At 23.5% G+C, this 16,791-nt stretch overlaps 1 protein-coding gene across 1 annotated transcript; it reads left to right on the top strand.

Annotated features, from left to right (window-relative positions):
• Positions 1 to 6,109: 6,109 nt before the first annotated feature.
• Positions 6,110 to 14,758, top strand: LOC132927152 (uncharacterized). Its single transcript, XM_060991615.1, has 13 exons — positions 6,110 to 6,452; positions 8,629 to 8,758; positions 9,033 to 9,139; positions 9,311 to 9,578; positions 9,647 to 9,812; positions 10,165 to 10,236; positions 10,325 to 10,488; positions 10,552 to 10,659; positions 10,747 to 11,214; positions 11,276 to 11,391; positions 12,745 to 12,885; positions 13,382 to 13,589; positions 14,005 to 14,758. Exons 1-13 carry the CDS (start codon positions 6,418 to 6,420, stop codon positions 14,152 to 14,154), a joined length of 2,133 nt encoding a protein of 710 aa, XP_060847598.1. The 5' UTR covers positions 6,110 to 6,417; the 3' UTR covers positions 14,155 to 14,758.
• The last annotated feature ends 2,033 nt before the right edge of the window (positions 14,759 to 16,791 follow it).

The raw sequence follows: 16,791 nt of genomic DNA, 5'->3' as shown, positions 1-16,791 counted from the left end.
TAATGCGTCTTATAATATAAACATAATTTTTATTTCATAAAAATTTAAAATTAAATAGTTTTTGTAATAGCTTAGTTATTTAATAAATTAGAATTAAATGTTGACTATGGATAATTATTACCGTCTAAAAAAATAATGTATTGTTTAATATTAATGTAAAAGCTCTTAAATGTATAAGTTTTAGTACAATAGTCACTAAATTATATAATATCTTTAGTCTTTAATTTATTTTGTTATAATTTTAAGTTAAGATGATATTTATTTAATTGTTTATATGTATAATTAATGTATAATGTGTATTATTGCGAGTATATGTTTAATTTGTATACATTTAAAATAAATTTAATCATAATATACATGTTTTATACATTACATTTATATTATTTATTCAATCAAATGAAACTACATCTTTATTACTATTAGTGAAATTGACCATATTTTCAGAAATTTAGCTTCACAGTTACCACTTAATAATTTAAAAATAAAATTAAGAGTACCTTAACTACCTTAAATGGCTTAAATACAAAAATTATGATTTTTGTGCATGTTTTGGTCTTTCTAATGTAGTTTTTTTGTATTCAATTGTCTAATCATACTAGGAACATGTACAGTTAATTATATTAAATAATAATGCAATTGGTATAATTTTCAATATATATTTTACATGTATGAAACTATGAAATACTATAAATAAAAAATAAAAAAAAATGTGAGGTGTTGTAAAATAGACAGACCGATACACTGTCATTGGAGGGACGTTCGGTTCATGTCTGGACTAACATAAGTCTATCCAAGTGGAATCTTATTTCAGTAGTTATCAAATATTAATGCACAAAATACGTTGAAATATTAAGAGACATTTATACTATTTACCTATTCTAAATTCTACCTACTTTCAAAATGTTTATGTATTACTTGAAAGTTATTTAAATACTTATTAAATAATTATTTTATCATTTGTGATATGACATGAAAACATAAAAATAGTAACAAATATTTTATTTAAAAATGTCATTAAATTTTTTTTAAATAACAACTTTCCTTATCACATTGCAGCTGTAAATTTAATACCTTGTAACTAAACCATTTTTCAAAAATCAGTTTTAGCTATTCTGTAGTATAGGGACAAATTAAATCTAAAATATAGCCATCTAATTTGAATCATAAACTGAAAACTAAAACATATAATATTTTAAGCTGTATTTTTGACACACTATTATTAATACAGTCTATTTACCTCATAAAATCATGAAACTGTATTGAAGGCTAAATCGAATCAATATTCCAATGTTTTGTCCACTAAATTTGGTTTCTTTTTCAATAATTATTAATTATTAACCATTAATGAATTAAATTAAACTGGTATGTAAATGAATAAAATAAGTTTATATAGGCAAATTCAATGCAGATTTAATATATTTTGTTAAAAATAAATTATTTATAAAATAAAAAACTGATTCTATACTATTATTATTTTTTAAGAATATTTAAAGACATTAGTTATAGTTGTATAGTGTACATATATAGATGAGTAGATTTATGACCTAATATATATATATATATGCATGACTGCATGAGTTAAGTATTTTAAGTTAAATAGTTAAAAGAAAAGTCAGAAATGTACTTGTTTTTAGAAAATGGACAATAAACGTAAAAATATTTAGAAAAATAAAGTCTAATCTAGAGCTATTAATTAACAATTAAATTGATTACTTTGTGGCATAGGTACTTAAATAACACTCGAAACCATAAGCCATAATACTGCTAAGTAAGAAAAATATTATATGTTCAGTAATTTTTGTAACATTCAAATAGGTATGTAAAAATAATACATTTTTATAAAATGTAATTTTGGTAGATATATTAGTTATTATTATGGTGGTGATCTTGTAGGAAAATGCATTTTTTTTTTCGGTGGTTGTTAAATGTAGCTTTGTAAGTACATAATTTGAATTATAAAACACAAATCCATTTATGAAACTTTTATTTTGCATTTTTTGAAATTTTTAATTTTTTAGGTCATATTTTTCTTTCTTAGTTCATTTTTTGATATTTTTAATTAAATTCCATTAATTAACATCTTTTAAAATTTTTAAAAAATGTTTTAGACAAATAGCTTTATTAAAGAATCAATTAACTTCAAAATCAAAATCAAAATTCAAGTTAAATCAACTTTTTATAATTTTTTTTTTTATTTAATTAATACTTTTTTTGCATATAATATATTAATATTTAAATATAAATATAAAAATTAAAATAAGAACCATTTTAAATGAATTTTTTAAGGTTTTTTATTGTATTAAATTGACAGCCCTCGTTATACTTATTACTTTCTAAATTAATAATAGTAAATATCATTTATAGTACCTATATCATATAGTAATATAGTATTATGTTAGGTTAATTTATTAACATATAAACTAAATTATATATTTATGACTGTGTAGTAATGTCAGGCTAATATATTTTTATGTGCTAAAGCTCTTATTATATTATATATTTTTAAGCAATCTATTATTAAGTGAATTTGAGTAGCTCTTTACTTATTCAATCTATACTTTGTTAGAGGTAAGCTGAGTAAACATAACAATAATTAGATTTCTATTAATATCAATGGCAAATTAACTATTATAAACTATAATACACTAAAAATATACATAAATACTTTATTTTTTCAACAAAATTAATATAACAATTTTTACCATACCTATATTATAAAAATTGTATTTAGTAACATAACTTATACTACTAAATAAAAATACAAAGATATACCAATTACCTAAGTACAATAATCATATCTCAATTATATATTTTATGTTTACTTCCAGTATAATAACTATAACATTAATAAAAATAATAAATTTACCAAGACCAACTAAAACTTTTAAAAAATTTACCTTAAAAACTTTTAACTTAACTTGTTAGTAAATTTAAGCAAAAAATGTATTGTACATGTACTAAAACAGTTAAATCTGACGTAAGCTTTAATTATTTGAAAGTTGATTTAACTGACTAAAAATAAACTATGTGTTTACACACAGTTAGCTATATACAAATATATTATAGAAACATTGTAAACAAAAACTATTTTGAAAAGTAGTATCAACTATTACTGGTATTTTATGAATTACAATAGATTTAAATATTTTATTGTAGAATTGTATAGAAAGTTTAAATTGTAACAGGGTTTGGACTTAAAGAGTGCATTATACAAAATATATAATTTTATATTGGAATACCTAAATATTTAGCCTCCAAAATATGGATTGAATTCAAAAGCAATTTCATTTATTATATTTTATGTTTATAAATGTTTTACTTTTGGGATAAACAATTTAATTATCACTTTTATAATCTTAGTATTCACTATTCAATGTAAAGAACATGGAGCAGTGGCGTGTCTACAGGGTAGGCTGATTAGGCCCGTGCCTACCCAATTTTTATTTGACTGTTTGGTTTTTTTTTTATTAAAAATAAAAATGTTATTATTAATATTTATTATTGCATATTATTATCATACCCATATGGCCATATGATAGGACAAATCTTCTTCATTAGTTATAAACACATTTACATGCTACAGTACAAAATTGGCCTACCCAATTATTTTATGCTGGACACGCTACTGACATGGAGGGAGGGGTTGTAAGGGGACCAATAATATTTCATTCATATAAAATAAAAGTAAAACTTATTACATTATGTACCTAATTGATATACTTTGTATTATGTTTATATTTACTTAAAACAATAATACTGAATGTATAAATTAATTTTTAGTAACTAACAACCAAATTTATAATAGTTTACCAAGTAAATTTGAATTTTCAGATATATATTTATTTTTTTTTTGATATAATTAGTATTACAGGTATATTATTATGTTTAGTACTTATTACCATTAACAAATTAAAAAATTCTTCAGAAAGGGTTCTTAAGTACTTTTAAGACTAGTTTTAATGATTCTGTGAATAAAAATATAACAAATTACCGCAAATTTATATAATAATAAAATTGGGCGGGTACCTCCTAAACCAATTTATTTCTATAACTTTTTTTATATAATGATTTGTAGATTGGGATTCAGTGCGTCTTTTATTGATCATTAATCGTAACATTAATTTTGTTATGTTATGTACCTATGATGTATGTTTCAGTTGAACTAAAAAGATTAGTTTTTATTTTAGTATAATTGTATAATTCTTCAATTATAGAGATAAATTGTTTTGGTCCATTAATCATTATTAAGCAGTCTATAAAACCATTTTGGCGGGTATCAGAATTCATGATGGCACAAACATTGTGTTATTAATAAATAAATTAAGTAAATGTTTAAAAAAGGCTACTCAAACAGATACACCTATTTCCTTAATGACTACTTTAAATGTACCTATTATTCATGGTTGTTGGTTATTTATAAATAATAGATTTAACTACAACTCTCATCAGAGAATTGTAATAATTGACTTAATAATTTACATTTGTATTATGTAGAGTAATTGAAGTATATTTACATGGATAAAGGTAGATATATTTTAGGGCAAGGGATGCTGTAACTTCCCAGTATCCTAACCAGTTCTGTGTTTGAGTGTTATGATGATTACTGGAGAACATTGCTGGATATATCTTAATTCCGAGGAGGGAGGAAATAAACTTAAAATCTACAGATGTAATGAGGTTTATACTCCTCCTTTAATTTTAATATTGTAATAATAGTGATGACTAAAATCCTAAAGGGAGGGGGATTTACCAATAACCCTCCCGCTCTCTGATATCCACCACTGCTGGAGAAACACTTTCAGAGGTTAGTAACAGTGGCGATGTTGCTGAATAAATTGTGTGATAATAATAATACTTATTTCTTAAATATTTTTTGATTGTTATTTTTATAATAATTTGTTCCATAACTTTTATCATTTTGTCAATAATTTTTGCAAAAATTTGAATTATGTTTTTTATTATTTATTATAATTTGAATGTTAAGTAGAAAATTATTGAAAATCAAATAACTACAATTAATTTAAAAAAGCAGTAAATTTTACATTTCTTCTTTTCTTTTTCAAAATTATTAACAACTATAAAAAATGATAATTACAACTATAGTAATAATGTAGTTGTATAAAAAGATTTTTATTAAATTATAATTAAATTTAAATAGTCAATCACAATTAACAATTATACCACAGAAGTACAAGAAGTTAATACTAACTTGTGAAGTTGTGAAATATTAAACAAACCTAATTATAATAAAAATAATAATTCATTTTTTTTAATCACGTTTTACTGAAGCAATTAAATGCACTGCAAAAATGAACCATTGTTTAACTTTGTCTATAGAACATCTATAATTCTATGAATTATAAGACAAACACGGTTATTAAAAGAGCTAAAATTGACGGTCATGGATTACAATATTATGCCAGTAGCCACTATTCACAACTCACTAACTAGTAACTAGTAAGAATTGGAAAGTGAATACGATACGGCATAGACATATAGTAGTAATAATAACTAGTAATATGTTTATGCGATACGGCGTATAATCGATAAAGACAGAGATAGAAATATCTAAAGTTAGAGTGCCTTACCTAAAGTATTCGCTGTATTTTTCTAACACACTCGTTTGGTTTTATTTACATTGGTCATATGGGCTGTGAGCGTTCCAGTTATTATACAGTTCAATGGATAATTTATATATTTATGAACATAATAAAAAATGTTATATTTTTATTAATAATTATCATATTATCATTATACTCGTATAGAGTAATTGTATAACCACAGAGACACAGAGTACAGACATACGTCAGATATACTCTGCGTCAGATGTGAATGTCACAGAACAATAATAATAATAATAATAATAATAATAAAAAATATAAAAATTTAATATTTAATAGATTGTTTGGTTGGTTCGGACTGTTCGGAGTAATAATATATCGGACTAGTTGTAAGTCGTAACAGTATACTAACAGAGCATGATAAACGGAGTATTGAATAGTAATATTTTGATAACAACGGTCGGTACTCGGTTGGTACTGTTTTGTTTTCGGATCTCGAGCCTTATCATTATTCTGATAAATGCTAATCACTTTCCAGTTCACTACTTCACAGTTAGTTAGTGGGCCAAAAGTTTGCATTTTAATTACGAACAAAATTTGCGAGATTAATACAATTTGTAAACTATAAACTATAATAATATCATTTTTTTTTTGTTCATTATTGTATTCATAATTGGTTAGCTTTATTAAATAGTCTTTAAGAACCGCCTCAATTCTTTCATTTTCATCATAATTGTTGAGAACGGTTTTCTGATGCGAGTTACCATACCAGTGTTTGAAATCGTTCTTTGTAATTAAATCTATTTTGCACCTAGATTTATTTTACAAAATAACGTAGACTTTTTTTGTTTTGGATATGTCCAGTCAACAGTACGACGACATGGAAGTTACGTATGTATTTACAACTATTGTTACATTTAAATTGCATCTATAACTAATCTTTATTGTTAGAAATATTGTATACATTTATTGAAAAGTTAAAAAATCATGGCTTAAAATAATTTTGAACATAAACCATGTTTAGTTATATTAATTTGATAGTTGGTAGTTTTTCCTTATGCTTTGAGTAATATTTATGAAAACTTATAACTGACTTCAATGTACTAATCAATAACCATTATTTAATGACTACAAATTAGTTAATACCCTAATTGGTAAAATGTTGTCGTTAGTTTGTTACAAACATGAAAAAAAACATTTTCTTTTAATAAAAAAACTGAGTAGGTAAAATATGAAATAACTTATAGACTATAGTTTATATAATAGATAAGTAAATACATGGTTCAGTACTAATAAAGTGTATTTGTTAAACATTTTCAGTACTTTCAAATACATATTCCTAGCCAATAATGTATGCTCTATGTTATATTGAATATACATACACATCACATGAGTACTAAATTAGTCTATGGACATTCTGTTTTGTTAATTATTTATTTTATGATTTATTAATTTAAAATATAAATAACTATTGACTATAGTACATATTTTTCTACATGTATATATGTAATTTGGTATAACCAAATAATATGCTTTATTAATTTGTTCAAAGGCAATTCTTACAATGTCAGGTTAAGTGTCGATTGGTTGATAACAGATTTTATTACTGGCAGAACTCCGTTGGTTAAGTGTCTGTTAACGCTTAACCAGACATTGTAAGAACGACCCAAATCCCAAAAAGGGATGGCCAACCAGTCAATCGCGAGATGAATTTGAGTCGATCACGACACCCTTTTGCATTTTCTTAAATTTTTGAATTGTTTTCAGAAAATTAAAATATTTTTTTTTTGTAAATTTGTACCTATATACATATTTGTGTATCCCACAAATATAAAAATTATATTTAGATAAAAGCAATAAATAACTATTAAAAACAAGAATACATAGTCAATTGACAACATTTTTTTTTTTGGTCGATCACAACAACCTAGAAAATCTCGGAGGTAGATCACAAGTCAATTAAAGTTGGGCACCCCTGATTTATACTGTGTTGTAGTTATAGATTCCTGCATATAAAGGCTCTAATATTCTAAACAAAATCATATCTTATACATCAATCATTTTCATATATGTGTTTGTTTTTGGTACTAGTGTATCATAAAATAATACGATAAATTATTATATTCAATGTGCAAGAAAAATTGACTTATTTATGTGCATATATAGTGTACTCTTACACTGGTACTGACATTAAAAATAATATAAATATAAATCCTTGTTAGTCAAATCCAATAATATAATTTATTATATTATAAATATACCTACAATTAATATTAAAAAAGAAAACTATCAAAAACAAATTAACAATTTTATTTTTATACAGGTAATATGATAGTACTCAATAATTATTATCATAGATTTAAATGACAATAGATATGTAACACCAATGCAATAATTTATGACTCATTATTTTAATTTGGGTTTGACACAAATGAACATGATGGCAGAAGATGAGTAGATACTCATTTCCCACCTAATCCTGCTATGATATACCATTACTGAGTTGAACCTAAATTTAATAATGAGCAATAATTAATGATTAAATTGGCATTACCAGTGCTATATTTTGAATTTTAGTTTAAATATTCTCTGTAAAAAAATTAAAAAAAACATTACAATATAATCAAAAAAATTATGAGATGTCCATCAAGATAAATAGTTTAAATGAGTGGATTATGAGGATTTTATAAAAATATACTGACATATTATAGAATATTGTGTGACTCAGTAGTCATAATTAGCGCATTGTTCTATACTGTATTACTGTAATACAGTATATTGTGTTTTTAATTAGCTGTTTAAATTGTATGTAATATGGACGTTTTAAAATCTAATAAGTATACAAAAAAGATTTTGTAAAATAAGTAATGGGTATATAATGTATACTTTAGAACATATAGATTGTATTTCTATATTATATTCTATAATTATACAAAAATTATATATTATATTTTAGTATTTTTTTCGTATGTGTAGTTTATTGACCATGAATGTAAAATGTGATGTTTTATGCTTAGATATGTTAATTAATTTTTTTTTTATTACTAAAATACAATTTTATTTACAGAGCTGAAAAGGAATTAGAAGCATTAATAGTTGCTAGTCAAATGGAGTCAAATTTTGACATAGATAAAATACTGAATGATAAAGCAAAGAAGAGAAAGTTTACTAAAACAAATGTCAAAAATCTTATCAAGGTACTTATTTAAGTATAGTTTTAAAATTTATGTAATTAATTATTTTTTTCTATAAAAATAGATCAAGTTAAATATCAAATTTGTAATAAAAAACAGAACTTATTTTTTTGTGGCCACTAATATAATATATAATACATAGATTTATATAAACTATTTACTACCTAAACGATTATTTTATCCCTATATTGATTGGAAATTTGTATTTCACTTAAGTATAAAATGGTTTTAACAATAGCTAGTTATAATAAAAATTTACTAGTATTTTTATTTCCAGAATGTAATTACAAATGCTGATGTTGCTACAATGTTGCGTCAAACTTTAGATGACAATATAGACGGAAATTGCTTATATGAACCAAAATTTACAAGAGCAAAAATAAGGTAAAGTGAATTGTTTGTATTTAACCTTGCTAGGTTTAATGGTGATTGTTATAAGATTATAGAACTTTAATGTTTTTCATTCTACCTTATAAAATTATTTGTTATTTTTGTAAGTCTTTCAAAGACGTTAAAAACCAATATTATATAAAAAGAATAATTTGATTATTACAGAGAAATGTTAAATACTTATCCAACTTCTGCTCATCAATGGTCTACAAACCAGCAACAATCTATCTTATCAGAATGTACATCATTGATTGAAAAAGAATTTCCTGATGATTCTGAAGATGAAGAGTATCATCCAGACAAAATGTTTGAGGAAGAAGAAGATGAAGACGACGATGATGAATTTAAATTAAAAGAAATTAATAAATCATTTGAATCAGAAAATGATCCTGAAACCAATGATAATAAAACTATAGCTGATTTAAATGAAAAGGTACAAATTAATAAATATTGTTATCTGCAGTAATTTAACAATACTCAAAATGTGTTTGATTTGTTTAGGAAACAATTGGAATGCGTACAAGGTCAAAGTTTTCTTTAAATGATACTCCATTAGAAATAATTGAACAAGCTTTCATACCACCAGATATTACTGAGGATATGTATGATTCAGCTTGTGAAAATGATGAATGGATAGAGTTTCTTAGTGAATTTACAAAGCCTTTAGGTGCGTTTAAGTTATTGAATGTGATTAAAGTTAATATGGTTATTAGGTTTTGGAAATAAAATTATCTTTTATTATAAACATTATTACATTTAGAATTTATAGTATGTATTTTGTTGTAGTTCTTAAGTAATTACGTAATTTAATACATAAATAAAATATAAATAGATAGGTATAGACTGAAAATAAATTCTGGTTTATTATTAGTATTCTAGAATATATTAAAATACTTATGATTATTTTGTCTATTACTTTCATTTATTTTTTAAAATCGAGTTTTTTATGATTTAATATAATTATATAATATAATGTATTATATGTTTACGTATTATTAATTATTATTATTTTGTTTTAGAGTTGGTTCAAAATGATGACGGCGAAGATGACCCAGAATATAATGTTCTTGGTGATGATGATTTTACTAATGGTAACTACTAAGATAAATAGAGTATAATATTATTATATTATATCAATATATTTAAATTTAATGATTAAATAATTGTGATTTATAATAGTTGATAAAGAAGAATTTCGTATTGATAAATCAGTGAAAGTCACACGTAAAGAGTATAATGATTTAATGAATGAATTGAACGAATTTACTGAAAGCTTCCTCGAATTCAATGGTGAAGAAACATTAGAAACTCCTACCGATATTATAGAAATTGATAATGATAAGGTATTCAATCTATAATTTTTAATATATATATATATTATTTTTAATAATTCATTTTATTTATAGAATGCTGTTAAACCTAAAAATGATAGTCAATCTATTCCTGTTCATGCCTGTATTCAAAATAATTATGATTGGAAATCAAGTACTACTAGTAGTACTTTAAATAATAAAGTAATTATATGTATTTTTTTGATTTATTCAAATTTTTCATTAAATTTTATTTATAATATTATAACTTTGTATGATTATTGTTTATAGAACGCTGTTAAACGTACAAATTGTCAATTGAATCCAGTTTTTATGTTAAATTGTTCTAATTCAAAATCGATTACCAATTGCTCTACAAACAATTATGCAGAACCAATAGAAGTGGCCACTTATAACACACAAATAGATAAACAATTTAATGTTTCAGAGTTAAATAATAGTTTACTTAATATCAATGAACATCTTGAAAAGCGTAGTTGTATACTTCCTTTACCAACAGTTAAAGAAAATTCTCAGTTAGGCATTGAACAGCACAATACTAATGAAGACATTTCTGTGATAACAAATATAGTTCCTCAAATTGTAAATATTAGTCAAGTAAATATAATGACACAAAAACAAATTATTTTATTTAAACAACAACTCACACAACATGTTCAATTAATAACTCAAAATTACTTATTAAGCTCAATGTCAAAAAAGTATCAAAATAATTGCAGAAAATTTAAAGCTATGTTGGTAAGTTATTTAATTTGTTTTGGATTTTATTATGATTCATTTAAATATTTATTGATTTTAGGAACAAGTAAAAGAATTTTGTAAAGATAAAAAGTATGTGCCAATTAATATACATCCTTCTTTAAAATTTATTCGAGATTGGACTGAAGTTGTAACCAGAGAAAAGGATATTAATAAGTAATATATTTAGTACCTTAAAAATAATTCTTACCTTAATATAATGTGTTAGTCTCCATCTTCTAAACGTACAATATGGCAAATGTTTGTTCAGAAGAGCCAATTTTGTTTGTTAGTCTAAATATTATTTAAGTAAAATTACCTATTACCAAACATATACAAAGTGATACTTTATCATTTAACACTCATTATTTTGTCACGTATTGAATTTTTCATTTTTCTTTTAAAAATATTTCGTTTAATGCTTTTTTCAAACTGCATAATTTTTTATATATTTCACCTTTTTATTTAATAGTGAAACCACCACACTATCAACTTGATTTTCAAATGGCAACCTATACGTAAAATGTACTAAATTAATATTTTAATTACTTTAGCTATTTTTTTTTTATGAATTTTAACATTCAAATTATTATTTTTTGTTAATTTTTTAGCGAGATATAACTTTTCAAAGTTAGACGGTTTTCAGTTTTTATAATACTTAATGTTTTAGAAGACCAGTAGTCACATAGGTAACAAATAATAATAATAGGTATATGTTATTTTCATATGTAATAAACTTGTTATCAATTATTGACGCAGTGATGAACTTTGTATCTGTAATTACCAATGCCTCACAGCTGTAATAACCTGTAGAATGAACACCTAAAAACCTCAAACCCCCCAACGTGGAGCAGCTATAACTCACTAATGGTTAAATGAAAATTAATAATTTTAACGTTAAAATTAATATAATAATAACCCTAACATTTTATGACTTTTTAAATATAGGTTATCATTTGAAAGTCAAAAGTTGATAGTGATCTTACTATATAAATATAAGAGTGAAAAAAATAAAAATGTTACAGTTTTAGAAATGCGTGAAACTAAAAATGTTGAAAAAAGTCAATACTTTTTAAAATAATGAGTGTTTAATGATAAAAGAATCACCCTGTATAATATAACATATATTAAAAACAATATTTAAATATTTTGCATACTCATAACTTACTTAAAAATTAAATTACCATAAAAAACAGACTAAAAAATACAGATGTTCTTACCCTTTAATTTGATAATAGATAATTTCACTCTAATATTTTAGCTAAACAAACAAAATTAGTTCTACTGACCGGAAATCTGCCATGTTGTATGTTTGTAAAATACAGCAACAAATGGGCTTGCCATCTTCTTAATTTTAACTTTTTAACAACTCAAGAAACGAGTTATACAAAAAAAAAAAATTAAAAAAATGTCTGCCACTTCAATTTCATTTATGTATCTATTGAAATGATTATTGAAATTTTTATTTGATTCATCATTCATTTTTAATTTAATAATTATCATCACTAAACATTTTATTATTGTTTTTAGTGGCTATGTTGTACTACCATTACATGTGAAAGAGTTTATGCTATATTATGATAAACCTGTGTTTATCTATCCTCAGTTGTTACCAACAAGAACTTACCATCATGAAATTGTAAATCATCCTATAGGATCTTCAGAAGAAAAGTATTGCCTTCAATAATTTTTAGGACAGTACATCAATATTTATTCAATTTGTTTCTTTAGTGTAAAACCATATGAAAATAAATTGTATAACAAATATGTAAAAGCAGTTTTAATACTTAAATAAAAAATGGAAGTCATTATCTATAATCTATTCAAAATAAGATTATTACCTGGTGGAAGAGATGTGTGCATCGGCGTGTCTACTATACAGCAGGCGTACAGATAGTTGACTTGGTTGGGTTGACAAACGGATGTTGTCTGACCGCTGCCCGGGTAATAATCTCATTTTGAATAGATTATAGAAGCGATAGCAATATAAATCATAACAATGCTAAAATATTATTTTTTTAATGTATTAACACAAAAACTATGTAACTAATAAATTATAGTTGTTTTACATATGAAATACAGTTAGAAAATATTGATGTTACTGTAATATAAATTTTTTAAATTTAAATCTTATTAAAAATATTACTAACATTTTTTTTTTATATAGACTTTTGGTATTAAAAATTGATTATATTTATAAGAAGTTGAAAGAAAGTGCTAACACTCGAGCAAAATACAAAAAACATAATTTATCCGACTTGTTGCCAATGATATTAAAAACTGTACATAGGAGATGGTTTTCAAACAGAACTATAAGATACTTAAGGCAATTAATAACAAGACGGAAAAATTCTTTTGAAATGAATGTAATTAAGGTATGTTTAATGTTTATTATGATTGTTGAAATTAAATTTAAATTTGTGTGATTCAAAGTAATAACTAATAAGTAAATTACCAAGTCATTTTGTGTTTATACAAAATATTTCCAGTGCATTGAATTTTATTGTGAAATATTTTTACAAAGGAAAAATAATTGTTTTATATTTAATAATAATGCTATAATGTAATTAATAATTATGTATTGAAAAATTTATGTAATCATAGAATTTAGTTATAAAATTAAAAAAAAAATAATAACTAATATGAAAATATTTCTATACCTTTGTCGATAGAAATTGGTTGGGTTACTGAGCCTGGTTGTTTTAGTCTTGGTAGCAATGATAATTTAAGAAATTTTTTATTTTTAACATCTGGTGTTTATAATGTTTAAATGTGATTTTTATGTTTCAGAATTATTTAATACATGGTAAAATTGAAGAATCTTCTTATGTAATTGACATTAAAGCTCTCTTTACGAAAAAACGTTTATACGAGTGTGATGTTCGAAAGTTTCCATCAAGTTGGAAATCAATTAGAAACCAATTAAAGTTAAGAAAATAGAATTTTTCCTTTTTTTTTTTATCTTTTTCAAATTAAGCTCTTAAATAATAAGTCCAGGATTAACTACTATTATATTTATTATATTATTATTATTCTATTATTAAAATAAAAACAAATAATTGATTAGAATATTATATTTTTATTCTATATTTTGATGAAAATGTTAAATCTTAAACATAGGATATTACTTTTTTTTTTTTATAAGATTTTAAAATGTTATTCCTCTTGTTCATTCATTTTACAGGTGTTATCTCTAGAAAACATGGTTAATAGCCCCTTTTATTTTGATTTGTACCCAAATTTTATAGGCGTAATATATATATTTTACCTGAATTATAAATTATCATATCATAATGATGTTGTACACTCTAACTAGGTTACATGTATGGCCTAATAGAAAAGTAAACCATTTTGCGTATGCAGACCAACTGCAGTGACTTACTGTACAAGAAAAATCATTTTTGGTACATAAATAGATTATATAGCTACCTATACCAATACTATAACATATATATTTAATTAAATGATTAACGTACATGTGTTATCGTATCAGTTATGTACATAGTATCTACATATTATATATTATATATCAAAATTAAATAAATTGTCGCAGTTTGTATAATGTTAATTTGATATGTAAACTTTTAGAAAGGGTGTAATTTTGTCGCAGTTTACCATCTCTCTTTCAGAAAAGATGTAATTAATTAGTAATGACAACTACTCAAGTGGTATTTACTATTTATGCCCTAATAGCCTGGATCAGTCTTCAAAGGTTGAATGAAAAAAGATTGTTAGGAAAAGTATAATAGATACAGTTGTTGTGGTTGGAAACACATTTATTAGTTTATTACATTAAAACAAACATAGAAATATATACTGAGGTCTGCGTGACGTTCTTCGCATGTTAATAGATACTTGACATTTCCATTATATGTTTTAATGTTTATACTAGACTTACCATAATTAATTCAATTTTCAATGTATCAGCTATTAAGCTAATTTATAGTCAATTGAAATATTTGATTTTTCAAATAAGTTTTTCTTACAGCCACAACCCTACACTGTATTCAATTTTCAATCTTTGGAAATACTTACAACTAACTAATTTTAACTATAAAATAAATTGCAAATCTTCTTGATTTTGACTTATTTTATCAAAATGTCACTTTGGATTTGTTTATTGAAGATAATAATTTGAACAATAGTGTAATATTCTAAGTTTCTAGGATTAATATTTTTAAAATTAAAACAAAATAACAAGTAGGTAGAGTTTGATATTTTTGACTAGGTTACTATCCAATTACATCGAAATTTAAATCTTCAATGCCAATTAAAAATTAATCTTTACACTATACTTTTTATTAATTCCAGTAAGAACAACATAATATGTGGAACCTTGTATTAGATTGTTAAGTTTTTTTGGAAGGGAGTTACAATTTTTATTAAAGTATATATTAAAAATTCTAGATACAGTGTTCTGCTGTTTGGTAAATATTAAGTATAGATGCGCATCATCATAAATTAGGACACAGTATATATCTACTATAAAGTAATAATTCAATTTTGCCAATTTAAGATAATACATAATTTATAATCTGAATATACATATTGTGTATTATAAATCATGTATTAATTTAATTTATAAAATATAATTTTACTGTAGAATAAATTAAATATAGATAAAGGTACCTAAGAACTTTGTTTAGAATTACATAAAAGCTTAACTCAGATAGTACCTAATTAGAATATGTATCAGAGATCAGACTATCAGCTATTATTACTATAATTTATTAAGTCAATAATAATGAGTAAAGACAACGATACCTATTTAATTAAACAATTTATTTTACTTTTAAATGATCGTGCACTTAAGTATTTAAAGTAATCTTTCTTAATTTTCTTAGTGATAAAATAATTAAAATTGTGTAAATATTTCAAAGATTGGAAAAATCAAAGTTGTCCACATTGTCTTATACAACACAAAATAAAAAACTTTGTCGATCAACGAGTGTGAAAAATCAATAAAAATATTTGAATATATAATTTAATTAATACATCGATATTGTACACTTTCGAGTTAAATCAAAAATATATTCATAAGTCCATATCAGTTATCCTTATAGTTAATACGAACATCGATAATCGATATTATATATAATAATATAATATGAGTGACAACAGAACAGAAAGAATATTTTTGTCAGATAGATACCTAATAGATCACCCTTTATTAGCGGTTATTTAATTTAAGTTTAGCGTGACTAAAAATATCTATATATATAGGTATATACTAAATCAAATATTTTGATGCAACAAGTAAATGAGTGATAATATTTTTGAATTGACATTATTTTTTCATTTGAAATTAAATAAATGGAATATCATTTTTTATAATAAAATAATTGCGAAATCTGAATCAGTTAATGTACAGGGTACAGATTGGTAATAACCGCATGTCTGCATCAGATTAAGACGTAATACGTTGTATCCGTAAATATAATTCATTAAGTTCATTGACTTGAGAAATGAGAAGTATGACGACTTGTATAGAAATATTTTCTAAAAAATCGACATTAAAATTGGTTTAATGTTTTTTTTTTAAAATAAGACGATGTATTTGAAGAAGATATACATATG

Source organism: Rhopalosiphum padi, chromosome 3, assembly GCF_020882245.1.
Source record: "Rhopalosiphum padi isolate XX-2018 chromosome 3, ASM2088224v1, whole genome shotgun sequence".
NCBI classification, from domain to species: Eukaryota; Metazoa; Arthropoda; class Insecta; order Hemiptera; family Aphididae; genus Rhopalosiphum; species Rhopalosiphum padi.
Note: the sequence above shows the minus strand (reverse complement) of the source record. Positions and strands in the feature narration are given on the sequence as shown.

What these genes read in the sequence shown, in the direction of transcription:
- LOC132927152 (XM_060991615.1), top strand. Translation starts at nt 6,418, where the DNA reads ATGTCCAGTCAACAGTACGACGACATGGAAGTTAC. An exon ending in ATAGGATCTTCAGAAGAAAA is followed by an intron (nt 12,886 to 13,381) that starts GTATTGCCTTCA and finishes TTTTTTATATAG; the next exon opens with ACTTTTGGTATTAAAAATTG. An exon ending in TTGAAATGAATGTAATTAAG is followed by an intron (nt 13,590 to 14,004) that starts GTATGTTTAATG and finishes TTTATGTTTCAG; the next exon opens with AATTATTTAATACATGGTAA.